At 35.2% G+C, this 17,214-nt stretch overlaps 1 protein-coding gene across 1 annotated transcript; it reads right to left on the bottom strand.

Moving 5' to 3' along the window:
* Nucleotides 1-1,849: 1,849 nt before the first annotated feature.
* Nucleotides 1,850-16,463, bottom strand: LOC121313766 (F-box only protein 15-like). The gene is made up of 9 exons (XM_041246562.1): nt 16,306-16,463; nt 12,671-12,775; nt 8,051-8,290; nt 7,317-7,517; nt 5,810-5,936; nt 4,678-4,760; nt 4,234-4,379; nt 2,999-3,123; nt 1,850-2,236 (listed from the first exon to the last, which is right to left on the bottom strand). Exons 1-9 carry the CDS (start codon nt 16,461-16,463, stop codon nt 1,967-1,969), a joined length of 1,455 nt encoding a protein of 484 aa, XP_041102496.1. The 3' UTR covers nt 1,850-1,966.
* Nucleotides 16,464-17,214: the final 751 nt, after the last annotated feature.

Raw genomic sequence — 17,214 nt, 5'->3', positions numbered from 1 at the left:
CTCCTTCACGTTATTGCTTGAAAAGGGCAGCCAGCTAATTACCAAACTTTTTCAAATAAAACCGGTCTTGTTCCCAATCCAGCTGGTATATTGATTCATTGTTAGCAGAAATGTGTCTGCACTCTTAAAAACAGAAAGGGCTTGATCATTCCTCAGTATAATTAAACTGCACATGCTGGATTAAGAGCCAAAGAGCCAGTGCCTTTAGGGTAAGAATTTCAAAAGGAATTGTGGCTTCAGCTTCACAATTAGCTATTCTAGATCAGAATATTTTGTAGCATGCATGGAGGTGCTTTTAGGGTGTTTCCATCTGGTGATACACATGTCAGTGCACCGGCAATATGCTGTCATGTAATGACTGGCTGGGCTCCCTAGCTCTTTGGCATTGTCATATTACAAATAAGTATTTCACAGTATAGTTCTGCAAAAGGGTTTACTTTGAACTGCGTTTCACATTTTAATAAAGAAAGTGTTTTTTAGCTTACATGGATTTGGAAAGCCCCCATAACGACCATGAATATCTGCTGTAAATGCAAACCAGTCACCATCTATCAAGGTGCACTTTTGGTTAATTTTATTTATAAACTGCTTTCACTGTAAATGGTAGGTGGCAATTGCATTACTCATAGGACCTGTTTCAGTAAACATTTAAGGACTGAATGAGTCTATGACAAAATAATATTGCTTTAAACAAATAACCTCAATTTCTGAACTTCTGTTATCATTTTTAAGTCATTTAATAATGTATGGAATTACATTTCAAGTGTAAGTTTTGCATTTTTAAAAGGTGAGATCAGGAGAAACTGGAACTTCAGTATAACCTTGGAATTATCAAGACAGAATGTAAAAAAATAAATAAATAAACATGGGCCTCAATAAACTTTTCACAATAATCTTAAGATGAAACATTGCTGTCACTGGTGCCGTGAGTGAAACCGTAAGTAGATTGTGGGCAGATACTAGCATGCCTGAAGGTTAAGTACTCCATATGCTGCTACAGCAACATATTATATTGATGGTGTTCCTTAACGGCAGTACCCTTATGACTGTGCTGTTAATCACAGTGTCCCAGCAGAGGAGAGTGCAGCAGTCTCAAAGTGTTTAAACGAGTGCAACTCAAGCATTGTGACCTTCACAATCCATCTGACACTGTGCAGCAGGGCTTGATACAGTTTTTTTTTTTTTTTACCTAGCCATTTTTCATAGGGAGATATAAAGAACTAGATTCCTAGAGGCAATGCTGAATAATAGGTTTACTAGATCATTACGCTTTAACATCCTAGTCATCTCATCACATTAGCAATAAACCAGTAAAGGTCAGTTAGAAAACAGTTTTTCAAGAATAGGAACCAAGAGCTGTAAGGTTCTTAATAAAACAAAAAACACAAGACACTTTTGAACTTATTTTATTTTTAAGAGGTTTTCCTGGGTCATTTTTATGTTACCTGCTTATCTGTACCTTAAAAAAAAAAAAAAAGATACCATCAAGTAAGAAGAAATCCAAAACTACTGTAAAATATTTTTACAGGTGATGTACAGAACAGCTTTACAATAGTTTTTAAAGCCACAAACTAAACTGTAACTTAACAAAACAGGAATGTTCTACTTTTTACATTATTAACCCATTTATATATATATATATATATATATATATATATATATATATATATATATATATATATATATATATATATAATTGTTGCACAATGCAAATCAACAACTTCTCAACTTTAATAAAAAACGTATTTCCAACATAAAAAAATACTTTTTTTAATCTGCAGTATGTATGCTTCAAAGTTAAACACAATGCACACTTAATCTTATTACTGTTAGAAACGTACATCCGCAGTCTATCACTTTCATTTCTTGAAAATTCTTCATTGAAAGTCCTCTATTTGTATTCTAATACTCTTTAGTTTCATGAATATATTTATCCTCAAAACAAAACAAAAACAAGACTCAGTATTCAGTATTTTGTTCTAAAGTGCTTATTCACTTTTTCTGTGGTAATATACAGCACAAGATTGGTAAGAAAGAACTGCTCATGCTCCTCTAACCACACAAGTTCCATGAAAACACGGCCTTCCGAATCATTATATTTGATATAGTAATTCTCCCCCATGTAGTCATAAGATGTGGATGCTTCGGTAGACAACTGCAAGCTTACAGGTGTGCTGACACACCAGAATGGATTCTGGACCTCATCCAAAACTGTCAAACTCATCATACAACAGCTCTATGGAAGAAAAAAAAAACAACACACACACACACAATACAGATGGTTATAATTATGATCATGTATTATGGCATTTTAAGCCATTACCATACACAGACATTATCATAGAATCTGGAATGTGCATTGTAAAAGATGGCAGGCATGACGTTTTTCAGTATCGGTGTGTAATTGTACAGAATTGTGCCCAAAGTCACCGGTTCAGATTCACAGTAAATACTGCATGGCCTTAATAGAGATGAATACGTATATGACTGGTTTTATACAGTCTCATTAGCACTTGTCTTGAGCTACCTAATGTTACCATATAGTTCTGTAAAACCACTTGCTTATGCATTTGATTCAGTCTACAAATCGTATCCTCTGTAGTAATAAGAAATTAAACTATTTATAGGGGAAGGATTTGTTTGGCATATGATAATTTTGGATCAAATTTATTTAAAGACTTTTTAATTAATTTATATTAATTTAACTCAACAAAAATATGAAGTGGTCCCCAGACTGTTACATTTACAAGGCTTTACAATTAATCAATACACAGTATTTTAATATTTGTATATAATTAAATATGTGTATAATTATTATCCCAAATGGCACTGAAGTACTTTATATGTTAAATTAACTGATTGGTTATGTACAAATGTTAAAAGTGTTAAAATGGTTCTCTACAATGATATTAAAAGGACAATAATACATTAAAGCTTTGTCAAAAATATTTAAAAAATGCACACAATACAACTTTTTATACTACAGTACTGTAGCTACCTCTACAACTCCTCCTAAAACGTCAGTATTCCAGGCTGTGCCAATTTTGCCAGAGATAGGTATGTGCTGCGACATGTCATGCCTGCTGATTACCATCAGTCGTACTGACTCATTGCGGATATACTCTGCAAACAAAAGGATAAAAGTAAAACAGGGTCCTGATTTCTCTAGTGTAATACGTACAGTGCGATGTTTTCACTTTTTATAAAACACTTTCATAAAATGACTTAACTTAACTGTTATCAGTGCCATTGTAGCTTGTAATCAAATATAACATTTTTAAGTCAAACACTTTTTCATTGTTGTTTTCATCTTTTTACTAGACATACAAGACAATAATTACTTTGGATGAAAGTTTATTACTTTTGAAAATAGTAAACTGAAAATGTACATTACTGTGACATCTTGATTATACTAACTTCGGTTTTACAGTACACTCTGTTATCCAAACAACCTTCCTGTAATCTGGTCTGTTACTTAAAATGCAGTTGTCAGAAAAGGTGCAATCAAGCCCTTAACATCTGGTATTTGCAACACAGTTTTCTATATTTCAAAGTAAAGGGTTTTTAGGAGGTTTCATGATTGGACAAGTCATAGGAACAATTTTACAGTAATATAATTATCCAAAGAACTTTAAATTTATGAGCGCATGGTTCCGATTTAAGGTTTTACTGTTTGTTTTTCACATTCTTTGTGAATGAAAACTGCGTTTCTTTCAGCTCACTGCAGAATTACAATAGCACCCTCTATTGACAGTTTGTAACACATAATACTACACTAAAGGAAACACATCTTCACATCCCTTATTCATAAACTGAGAAAATAAATAATAATATTGAAACACAGCAAAACCTTTCAGAAACATATCTTATTTCCTTTACAACAAATTCATTTGTAAGTATTATAAGGAACACAACATTTTCAAAAAAGATGAATGACAGGAGTAAATTAGATATCTATCTTACTTACTGTGCTACCTGATAGCATGTTTGAAAATGAAAATAAACGTTTGCAAAAACAACCATTTATTTCTACGCATGAGACCTATGTAATCATTTTAACAAGATATTTAGTGTATCAGAATGTGGGTGTATACAAAGTAATCTGTCTGTAATATATACTGTGAAGGTAAATCATAGTGGTTCTTATTATTCATGTTACTGTTAGCTCTAAATGTGTATTTACAGTCATAGCAGTGCAATATATTGCCCTTTTAAAAATACACGTGCTCATACCTTTCTTGCAAAACAACTGAGCAAATTGTCCAGACATGAAGATATTCCCTGCATTATGAAGGGAAAAGTGAAGTTTGTATCCATGGAGACCACACTCAGGGTCAATGTCATCCATCAGAGGTTTGTCAGTTGGTACAGCATAGGGGCTTTAAAAACAAAACAAAAACTGCATTATTTGTATACACTTATTCAGACAAATGCTTCATTCAACAAGTTATTTTGAAAACAAAATTGCCATAATTTTATCCTGTAACATATTTTGTGTGTTAATACTAAATATGGCAAACCATGCAGCAATAGCAACAGGCTACAATGGACCCACATGAATTATAGTCATAATAATAATAATAATAATAATAATAAATAATAAATAATAATAATAATAATAATCTTTGTGGAAGGTTGTTAGTGGTTGTTATTTTATCTAGGACAGATAAATCATACCAGATTGATGATCCAAGGATACTTCTTTCAACCAGCTGGTGAAAATGAAGGCTTGCTATAAAGAAAGCTACTGACCATTGCCCCTGAAAGGGAAAGTTTACTTTAATATTGTAATGATAAAAAACAACTTTATATCAGATTAAAAGCACTCTTCAGAGGAAGCACTCTTATTGGCAAATGATAGCCTAGACAAGAACGATTCATCTCTGATGGACCACTGGTTATCCATTTACTACCAAGGCAGAATAACTGGGTGGGACATGTGTTCTTTTTACTTTAAACAATCATTTCTGCAATGGTAACGACCAAGACAGGTTTCACACTCAGTGCTGTACATGTCTCGGTAGTTATCATTGCTACAATTTATTTCTGCAGGGAAAAATTCTATGAACTTATTCAAAAATTAACTCAATTTCAAACGATGCTTCTACTGTACCACTATTGATGTCCTAAGTATGCATATAAGTTAACATTTTGGCACTGCATACCATCATGTCCTGGTTTTTAAAATGTTTACAGATCAAATTAAATTAACATTCATCATCAGTCAGGCCAAATTGAAGACAGCAGCACTGGGGAGACTAACCCAGAACAGGAGTGTTTGCCACTTGGCAGACTATGTGTGTGGCAGCAAGTCAGTTCACCACTCAGACTACTGAATTATAATATAAACATTTCTATATCTTGGGGGGCTCCTGTATATGAAAGGTAATGGGACTTTGTTTAAAATGATCAATCCCTCATCAATCGATTCTATCAGACTGCATCGCTTTGCAATGCCAGTACTACAAATTGGTCTACAACTGCTACAGTAACTAGTATTTAGTTCTAGAAATAACAGTAATGGCTACAGCTAGTTATGCTAGATTTAGAATTCTCTCTGCTAACAGTTGTATTTATTGTTTTAGTAGAACAACATTAATAATTTTATGCACCAATATTATTTTTACTTGAGCAATTATGAAAATTGTCTGAAATTGTTTACTAGCTCCTTAAATAACCTTTATTTTACACACTCATTTTATTTTCCAGTTTTTAGACTTTATATGACTTTTTTTCTCAATTACATAATTGAAAGCATAGTTTTAAATAATTATTGATGCAGATATTGAAAACTGAAAAAAAAACATACTCTCCAAATCCCAACAATAAGTCCTGGATGTAAGCGCAGCAACTTTACAAGCTTGTCAGAGCCAATGATTGTAGGGGGTTCACAGCCACTTAAATCATACTTTGCAAGTAGTGATCGCCAACCAGGCCTTCCCAAAAAAAAAAAAAAAAAAAAAAAAGAATATCATCACAGGGTACATAACTATGGTGCAACAGTCAACAGGATTCTGTTTTTATTGAACTGAAATGCTTGTGATTTACTGTTCTTTTTATTTCTCATTCTTTGTGTGCACTGCACTACCCAAACCAGCACATAAGCACCACTTTACAGAGACATGTTATAAGAAAAAGTAAAATAAAAGATAAATATAATTGGGAAAATAGGGGAGCCCCCTTTCCTTTCTTTATCCTTATATATATATATATATATATATATATATATATATATATATATATATATATATATATATATATATATATATTTGTTTCCCCTGATCTACAGTGGAGCTTGTAGATTACGTTCAAATGTTGCAAGTCATAGCAGAAGCATTTCTTGGTTTATTGTGTGACAAAGTAACAAAAAGGCCTTGTCACAATAACAGCTGTAGTGGGTGACGTGTGCTCAGCATTTAATAAATTAACAAACAGAAAATAAAAGGTTGAACAAACAGCACACGGCACTTGAGGACAAAATAAACAGACAAACAAAAGGAATTAACACTAAACGAAACAGACACTAACAAACAGCAGACAAACAGACAAACACAGTGAGTGAAATCAATTATTTACTTTTACTTCGCTTTTTGTTTTCTCCTTCTCCCCACCCGTTCTCACTCACCGAACACACAACCCCAAGTGAGTGAAACATGCATACTTTTATGCAGCTGTACCGAGACTTGATTGCTAATTAATCATACAATTGGAATCTCTGTACAAATGCACATGAATTAAATTAGTGCACTCCCGTGTCCACACACTATATACTTTTTAATCAGCACATGGAGTCATGTGTAATCCTTGTGCCTAAATACAAATATATTTTAAATCCCTCGTGTTACACAGACCAATTTTAATCCTGTGTACCAACGACTAAACACCAACATTAACACACCACACGCAACATATAACACACAAATACACACAGGGGCAGGGCACACTGCCACAGGCCTCAAGGAATGTAGCAACTTTAGTCTACTTTAATTTCTTGTAGGGTATACAGAAGTTCTGAATGCATGATAGAATGTGTCAGCAGATGAATGTAAACATACGGAACATTTATCAACGTATGGTTTTCTGATGAAGTATGCAAAAGAGTAAGTTATTATATATTTAACCCAGGAATAAATGGCATAAAATCTAACTTGTCTGTGGGACAAGCTGCTTTAATATAAATTCCAAACCCTCTTACAGTACCTATAGTTTTGTGCATATGGCCCATAGACAAATAGAACATTTTATATATAATATATAACACACACACTGTGTATTCTTGATAAAAAGGCATGTTTCTAATAAATGAGGACACATACCTGTTTGGTGTAGGACAATCAACTGGTGCTTGTACTACTCCATGTAGCTGCAGCATTTTTATCTTATTGAAATATGGCCAATTTGTACTGTTCCAATATACAGTTACAGTGGTGTCGGAAAAACAGGCGTTAGACTGTTGAATTGTAGTGTTGATACCTTTTCGATCAGTTACAGTGATCTCCCATGCTACCTGGAGTCCCCTGGAAGTATGAAATGAATATATCAACAAAGAAATCTATTTTTATATGATGCATACACTTATTAAACATATTAAATGTATAATATATAGTAAGTAAACCCAGATATTTATCTGGTAAAGCTATCAAAGTGTATTTGGATCAGATGGAAATTACATCATATTATGTGTTGTACTGTTTAATTATTCTTATTTAACTATACATTGTAAATAATATAGGGTACTGTGTAAAACAAAAGTGAATTTCCACCTACTCACTTGAGTGGAGTGGATATCAGCTCGCACTGAATAGATAATTGACACATTAGCACTTAAATCAGATGTTTTTGGATTATCTAAAGTATTCATTGGCACTAATATATATATATATATAAAAAAAAATCTAGCCTATTGAGAGAAAATAATCAGCTTTAGGTTTAGAGGCTATAAAGTATTGTTTTATTTTACAGCTGTGCAGTATTTATTAAAGCTAGTCATCTTCAATTGATGCTCTGCAAGTGCTTCCCATTAACCACAAATATAAACCCTGTTTCTCACCTTATCACTTTCTCAGTGTTGCTTGGTAAGCCTGTAAAAGGGCTGATGGTCTTCAGTTGGTCCTTCCATCTCTTCTTGCCTTTCCATACTATTTTCCTGAAGTATTCTTTTCTCCAGTACCCATCTGGCTTTTCTTGTATTGATGTAGCACTCATGACCTCAGCACTATCATCAACTGTTTTGGGTTTCCATATTTTGCCCACATCGGTTTCAGTTATGTACACATTGTACCACAGAGCACTGCAAAATATTGAGATAATTTTTACTGTATTAATATTTAAAGGCATTCTATGACAAATCATGATGCCCCCAGTGTCTAGGATGTAATTGTTACTTGTTACCTGTGGTGCATTTTTGTTGATAATTTTTTAAACAAAACAGATTTGGGACAGCTGGCTATAAAATGACCCTATAAGTCAGATGCATGGTGACATCTTTTAGAATAGTCCTTCAGCCTCAGCCCAAACAAGGGTACTGGTGATTGATTGGCAGAGACTGTACTGATTTACCTTGGCTATGAAACCTTCTGAAAAGCGAGTATACACCTGGCATAGCAGTTAGTTCTAACACAGCTACAATTTGGATAACAGTACAATTTGGATAACAGTTTCCGTATTGCGATATTGTGGAAGAAAAGAAAATAATAATAATTACGCTCACAGAGACATAGTTTTTATTGCTAATACTGCTAAAAATACAAACTCAGTATAATCAAGTGTATTTTATATTGCTATACAACAAACCCTATGATTACCAATCACAGTCAGTCTTGTAAGCAATCACCACACACTTAAGTATTATTGAACCACTGTATTCCATTGATTGGCGTTTAGGTACCAAACACTATTTGCATGCTTCATAAGCACCATTAGCCATCCGTTTTGCATTATTTTGAGATATGCACACGTGTCAGCGGTTCATTATTTACGCTATTATAAATGCATTTTTATGTGAACTTCGGTATTATAAACGAGAAATTAAAACTTCAAAACACATCTCAAAATAATGCAAAATTCGGCGTGACATCGTACTTAATACTTTTAGAGGTGTCGTGAGTCAGCATGTACAAGCAGAGCTGCTGAAGATTAAATTATTTCCGGAGTGGCTAGAAAGTCTGTGTGCAGTGAAAAATAGAAATATTTCAGTTTTGAGGTGGCTGATGATGGAATAGTAAAACAATATATCAAGACCTTGTTTTTCTCTATTGATATTGTGATGCAAAGCACCAATAAGTTAAAGTTACTGTTTTTCATATGTAAATATCTATCTATATATATATATATATATATATATATATATATATATATATATATATATATACACACACACACACACACACACACACACACACACAGCTCTGGAAAAAATTAAGAGACCACTGCAAAATTATGAGTTTCTTTGGTTTTACTATTTATAGGTATGTGTTTGGGTAAAATTAACATTTTTGTTTTATTCTATAAACTACTGACAACATTTCTCCCAAATTCCAAATAAAAATATTGTCATTTAGAGCATTTATTTGCAGAAAATGACAACTGGTCAAAATAACAAAAAAGTTGCAGTGTTGTCAGACCTCGAATAATGCAAAGAAAATAAGTTCATATTCATTTTTAAACAACACAATACTAATGTTTTAACTTAGGAAGAGTTCAGAAATCAATATGTGGTGGAATAACCCTGATTTTCAAGCACAGCTTTCATGTGTCTTGGCATGCTCTCCACCAGTCTTTCACACTGATGTTGGGTGACTTTATGCCACTCCTGGCGCAAAAATTCAAGCAGCTTGGCTTTGTTTGATGGCTTGTGACCACCCATCTTCCTCTTGATCACATTCCAGAGATTTTCAATGGGGTTCAGGTGTGGAGATTGAGCTGGCCATGACAGGGTCTTGATCTGGCGGTCCTCCATCCACACCTTGATTGACCTGGCTGTGTGGTATGGAGCATTGTCCTACTGGAAAAACCAGTCCTCAGAGTTGGGGAACATTGTCAGAGCAGAAGGAAGCAAGTTTGTTCATGCCAAAGCTGCCCGATTCCAGCCTTGCTGAAGCACCCTCAGATCATCACAGATCCTCCACCACATTTCACAGTAGGCCTCTCCAGGTCTCCGTCTAACCATTAGATGACCAGGTGTTGGGCAAAGCTGAAAATTGGACTCATCTGGGGGTTTCAGCAAGGCTGGAATCGGGCAGATTTGTCTTTGTGAAGGGTGCATGAATCAAGCCAAGTACAAGGTTGTCCTGGAAGAAAACTTGCTTCCTTCTGCTTTGACAATGTTCCCCAACTCTGAGAATTGTTTTTTCCAGCAGGACAATGCTCCATGCCACACAGCCAGGTCAATCAAGGTGTGGATGGAGGACCACCAGATCAAGACCCTGTCATGGCCAGCCCAATCTCCAGACCTGAGAAATGTTGTCAGTAGTTTATAGAATAAAACAAAAATGCTAATTTTACCCAAACACATACCTATAAATAGTAAAACCAGAGAAACTGATAATTTTGCAGTGGTCTCTTAATTATTTCCAGAGCTGTATATGTATATATATATATATATATATATATATATATAATATATATATATATATATATATATATATATATATATATATATATATATATTACCGTTCAAAAGTTTGGGGTCACTTAGAAATTTCCTTGTTTTCGAAAGAAAAGCAAATTTTTTGTCCATTAAAATAACATCAAATTGATCAGAAATACAGTGAAGACATTGTTAATGTTGTAAATGACTATTGTAGCTAGAAACGACTGATTTGTAATGGAATATCTACATAGGCGTACAGAGGCCCATTATCAGCAACCATCAGTCCTGTGTTCCAATGGCACGTTGTGTTTGCTAATCCAAGTTTATCATTTTAAAAGGCTTATTGATCATTAGAAAACCCTTTTGCAATTATGTTAGCACAGCTGAAAACTGTTGTGCTGATTAATGCAGCAATAAAACTGACCTTCTTTACACTAGTTGAGTATCTGGAGCATCAGCAATTGTGGGTTCGATTACAGGCTCAAAATGGCCAGAAACAAAGAACTTCTGAAACTCGTCATTCTATTCTTGTTCTTTGAAATGAAAGCTATTCCATGCGAGAAATTGCCAAGAAACTGAAGATCTCGTACAACGCTGTGTACTACTCCCTTCACAGAACAGTGCAAACTGGCTCTAACCAGAATAGAAAGAGAAGTGGGAGGCCCCAGTGCACAACTGTGCAAGAGAACAAATACATTAGTGTGTCTAGTTTGAGAAACAGACACCTCACAGGTCCTCAACTGGCAGCTTCATTAAATAGTACCTGCAAAACACCAGACTCTATGTCAACAGTGAAGAGGCAACTCAGGGATGCTGGCCTTCTAGGCAGAGTTGCAAAGAAAAAGCCATATCTCAGACTGGCCAATAAAAAGAAAAGATTAAGATGGGCAAAAGAACACAGACACTAGACAAAGGAAGATTGAAAAAAATGTTATGGACAGACAAATCTAAGTTTGAGGTTTTCGGTCACAAAGACGAACATTCGTGAGACGCAGACCAAATGAAAAGATGCTGAAGGAGTGCTTGACGCCATCTGTCAAGCATGGAGGAGGCATTGTGATGGTCAGGGGGTGCTTTGGTGGTGGTAAAGTGGGAGATTTGTACAGGGTAAAAGGGATCTTGAAGAAGGAAGGTGATCACTCCATTTTGCAACGCCATGCCATACCCTGTGGACGGTGCTTGATTGGAGCCAATTTCCTCCTATTACAGGACAATGACCCAAAGCACAGCTCCAAACTATGCAAGAACTATTTAGGGAAGAAGCAGGCAGTTGGTATTCTGTCTATAATGGAGTGGCCAGCACAGTCACCGGATCTCAAACCTATTGAGTTGTTGATGGAGCAGCTTGACCGTATGGTACGTAAGAAGTGCCCATCAAGCCAATCCAACTTGTGGGAGGTGCTTCAGGAAGCATGGGGTGAAATCTTTTCAGATTACCTCAACAAATTGACAACTAGAATGCCAAAGGTCTGCAAGGCTGTAATTGCTGCAAATGGAGGATTATTTGACGAAAGCAAAGTCTGAAGGACACAATTATTATTTCAATTAAAAATCATTATTTCTAACCTTGTCAATGAATATATTTCCTATTCATTTTGCTATATTTCCTATTCAAACTCATTTCATGTATGTTTTCATGGAAAACAAGGACATTTCGAAGTGACCCCTAACTTTTGAACGGTAGTGTGTGTGTGTATATATGGTATTATATTTTTATGTATATATCCAACTATTAAAATACACAAAAGCCTTCACTCAGATATCATTGAACTATATAACTATGCACGATGAACTATATATATACAATATAATAGTCATATAATTATATATATATATATATATATATATATATATATATATATATATATATATATATATATATATATATATATATATATATATATATATATATATATATATATATATATATATATATATATATATATATATATATATATATATATATATATATATATATATATATGACAGTATATATAATAAATCCTAACTGCGCATATAATATATATATATATATCTAAATCTTTCCTATATCAGCATAGTGTAGACATCAATCCTTACTTGCTATTAGCCAGTTCATGAAACCGATTGTTAACACAGGCAACACACAGCAGGGATGAAGCATCTAAATAGGATAAAATCTTGAACAGGAGCTCAGTTGGCAGGCTGGTGAGACAGACAAGAAAAAAGCTCAAAAAGAGGTTAGCAGCAATGCACAGGCTTTACAATCTGTGTGCAAAGTCCTCTCAGAGCCGCAGTGCCCCAAGTCCTGCTCAATTATATTATTCCTGGGTGAATGTTACCCCATTCTTCTATAATTCCTCTCATAATAATAGTATTTTTTTTATGGAGCCAACAATGGAGTACGGTATATTTCAACATGTAGGATTAAAACATTTACCAGTGCCACCCAGGTAAAATCATATGGTACATTAACAATGGAAAGGGTAAACAGGATTTGGCTAACAGAGAAAGCTTCCAAGGTAAACCTACAAGAGAAGGGATTTCCTGTGTGGCTCAACTCATTTTCACGAAGTTTGCCACAGTGGTGAAGGCATCAGTACATATCCTGGACTATAATTGGATCAACAGGTTTTCCTTGAAAACATGCATACTGAATCAGTACTACAGACTGCATTGTTTTAATTCTGCCCAGAAAACATTGCTAAAAAAGAGCACAGTCCTCTGAAGTAATGTCATTACCTAGTCACCTTTCTTTTTTCTTAAAAAAAACAAGCATTGGTAAGTCCTGTTATCCCCATATCACTGAAGCATTTTTTTTTTAGTTTGCATTTTGTTAATTTATATCATACCAATCTCAGCAAATACACGCTCTAATGTCCAACAACGCTGCAGCCTTTGTCAATAAAGTTAGGATTGCTGTTTTTGTGGCAGAGGGGTTGAGGGGTTTTAAGGTTTGCTTAGTGTTTAGCACAGAAGAATTATTACTCTACCAGGTGAGATTTATTTTGTAACAATGCACAATTATTTCTTGTACCAATGCTTTTCCAGTAAAGCGAAAGTGTATTTGTGGACCTGAAATAATAAAACGCTGCTTGGTATATTTTCTCTGTTCTGTGTAAGAATGTGAATTGTGTAGCTACTTGAAAGCAATGACATTCCAACAATATTTTTAGGAATCCTGTGGTTATTTTTGTAGGAATAGGGTTTATTTTTTGTACAGTAAGTACATGTATGCTTAATAACATTAACTACTGGCATGTACTAGTTGATTCTTCAGTGCTTACAGTGCTTACTTTGGCTCTTTTTTTTGTTAAAATTGCACCAAGGCGAAAAGGAAAAGTGGCTTCTGGTTTTGTTCCAAAGTGTACATTTTTTTTATATATATATTTTTTATATGCACTTTCTTTTATTTCAACTGCAAGCAGAAATATAGTTAGCTCACTGTTTTTTTGTAACGTTTGTCTGCTTAACTTAGTTTATTGTAAGTTTTACCTTACATTAAGAAACCCTTAGCATAAAATAAATGAGCATTTAAATCCTTAATTTTGTGGTATAAAAAAATAATAACCGGCTAAACTGAGTTTTAACACGTTTTAATTTTACAGCTGTGCATTGATTATTAAAAGCTGGTAGCCTTCACTGGATGGTTGGAATGTAACTTTTTCAGACTTTTTTTTTTCCGTGTTCTATGGTGTTCTTGTCTGGGATCTTTGGATGACAATGTACTCTGTCTATTCCTTTATCCTTTTCAATGCATGGGTCATTCTAGCCTTGTGACAGGTATGCCATGCCAAGGTTGGTTCTACCACTCAAATATCTAATGCACAGAAGCCACATTACAATCTTACATGCTCTTTACTTACAGTACTTGAGAAACTGATAATACATGATTAGTATCACTTGCCTCCCAATTAGATTTTCGGACTTCCTCAATGTTCGTTCATTAGATATCCTATACTGAACTGATGTAGATTTTTGCCGTGAATGTGGCATTTTGGCCATTAGATGCCTGAAAAAAAAGTACAAAATGTATATGTGATTTTTAATAAACAATATGCTAAATTCTTAGACATATTAATGCCGACAGAGGATAGACGTAATAAGATCAAGTTATGTTTAGGTTCAGTATTATGCCGTCATCTGGAACTACTGATATGCTAAACAATGAACCAACTAACTTCAGCATCAAATTAAAAAGATCATCTAATCTTGAAAGATGTTTGTGTTAGTCTTTATATATATATATATATATATATATATATATATATATATATATATATATATATATATATATATATATATATATATATATAAAGGCAGCTCAGAACAGCCTCAATTCGTCGGGGCAAGGACTCTACAACGTGTTGAAAGTGTTCCACAGCGATGCTGGCCCATGTTGACTCCAATGCTTCCCACAGTTGTGTCCAGTTGGCTGGTAGTGGATCTCTACTCCGAATAGCTCGTTCCATCTCATTCCACAGATGCTCAATTGGATTGAGATCTGGTGACTGGGCAGGCCACTGCAGTACGCTGAATTCACTGTCATGTTCGTGGAACCATTCCTGGACAATCCTAGCCTTGTGGCATGGGGCATTATCCTGCTGAAAAAATCCATTAGCAGATGGATACACTGCTGCCATGAAGGGATGCACCTGATTGGCAATGATGTTCAGATATCCCGTGGCATTCAAACGTTGCTCCACTTTTATCAAGGGGCCCAATGTGTACCATGAAAACACACCCCACACCAAACACCACCACCACCAGCCTGCAATGTTGACACGCGGCATGATGGATGCATGTACTCATGTGGTTTTCTCCATACCCTAGTCCTCCCATCAGTGTGAAACAGCAGGAACCGGGATTCATCAGACCAGGCAACAGTGTCCAGTGTTTTCGTTCCTTAGCCCACTGCAACCGCAGTTTCTTGTGTTTTGCTGAAAGAAGTGGAACTCTGTTAGGTCGTCTGCTGCCATCTGTGTCAAGGTACGACGAGTTGTGCATTCTTTTACAGGTCTTTCAGCACCACTGTTGTACTGGACTGTCAGCTGATTAACTGTAGCCCGTCTGTTGCTCTGCACAATTCATGTCAGCCTCCCTTGGCCTCTTTCATCAATGAGCCGTTGGCTAGATGTCCTTTGGGTGGTGGACCATCCCTGATACACACGAGAAACTGCTGAGCGTGAAAATCCCAGCAGTGTTGTAGTTCTTGACACATTCAAACCGGCACATCTGGCACCTACTACCACACCCTGTTCAAAGGCACTTAAATCTTTTGTCTTGCCCATCTATCCTCTGAATGGCACACACACACAATCCATGTCTCAATTGTGTCAAGGCTTAAAAATCCTTCTTTAACCTGTCTCCCCTTCATCTAAACTAACTGAAGTGGATTTAACAGGTTACATCAAAAAGGGATCATAGCTTTCACCTGGATTCACCTTGTCAGTCTATTTCATGGAAAAAGCAGTTGTTCCTAATGGTTTGTACACTCAGTGTGTGTGTGTGTGTGTGTGCGCATATATATATATATATATATATATATATATATATATATATATATATATATATATATATATATATATGTGTGTGTGTGTGTGAAATGAATCAAAGTTTTTATGGGAATCTGGCTAGTGATTTACACACATATACCAGATATTGGTACGTAAGGCACCAGTGAATAGATGTGGTTAAGCAGACGTCTACACTTAACAACCCTAACAGAAAGATACCTTTTAGTTGTTTCTGACCCCTTAGTTGAGCTTTGTAAAGGCACGTCATCCTTGTTGAAAGCCCGGCTGCATGTATCAACACATTGCTTTCTACAGCTCTGCGTCTTTTCCAAGCCAATCCTGTAATTCCGGAAGAGCTTTCCGCGACCTGTAGCCATGGTAACCAGTACACGTGCTGTCTCTGCTTCCACAATCTAAGTAATAATATAAACACCGACTTGCAACACTCAATAATATGCTTTTGGGCACAATTAAATCAGAGTTAGTTTTGGTAAAGGTGTTTACATAATTACAAATAACGAAATACAATCAACGATGTCTATATAAATGCATCCATAAACCGCGTGAAGTGAATCCACCGTAATTGACGTGGGGTGTTTGTTTTGTTTAAAACTGTAAGGAAATTCATTACCGCTGCTACAAAGTTGTCTAAAAGGCTGAACAGACTACATACCTAATCAGCGCTGCGAAATTCCAAGTGTTTTGTACGCAGTTAATTTAAACTACAGGCTGTTGTGCTGTACGCTGTCTGCACCCTTTATCCTCCGAGTAACACAAACTCCCTCAACAGTTGAACCTGCCGTGGGCATGCGCATTGTGAACATAGTTTGAACTAAACATTTTTGTTGTTGCTAGCGCTCTCAAAGGTGTTTTATTTTATTTTATCAGGTTCAGTCCGGTTATGAATTTATCTCAAAATGAGTGCCGATTTTTTACATAAAATCCAATCATTACCTAGTGAATACTTCGGTCGGCACCTATGGTGTTTTGTACTACAATACATTTTGGTGTACTGAAAAGCACTGTATACTTTTTGTTCATGTGATGGTATTGTCTTGGAGACTGCAAGTTTTTAGTACTTTTTATTTAAACATTCGTGAATAAACAGAACAAAAAACAAAACAGAAT

Source organism: Polyodon spathula, chromosome 4 (genome assembly GCF_017654505.1).
Source record: "Polyodon spathula isolate WHYD16114869_AA chromosome 4, ASM1765450v1, whole genome shotgun sequence".
NCBI classification, from domain to species: Eukaryota; Metazoa; Chordata; class Actinopteri; order Acipenseriformes; family Polyodontidae; genus Polyodon; species Polyodon spathula.
This window is presented reverse-complemented; position numbering and strand designations above follow the sequence as displayed.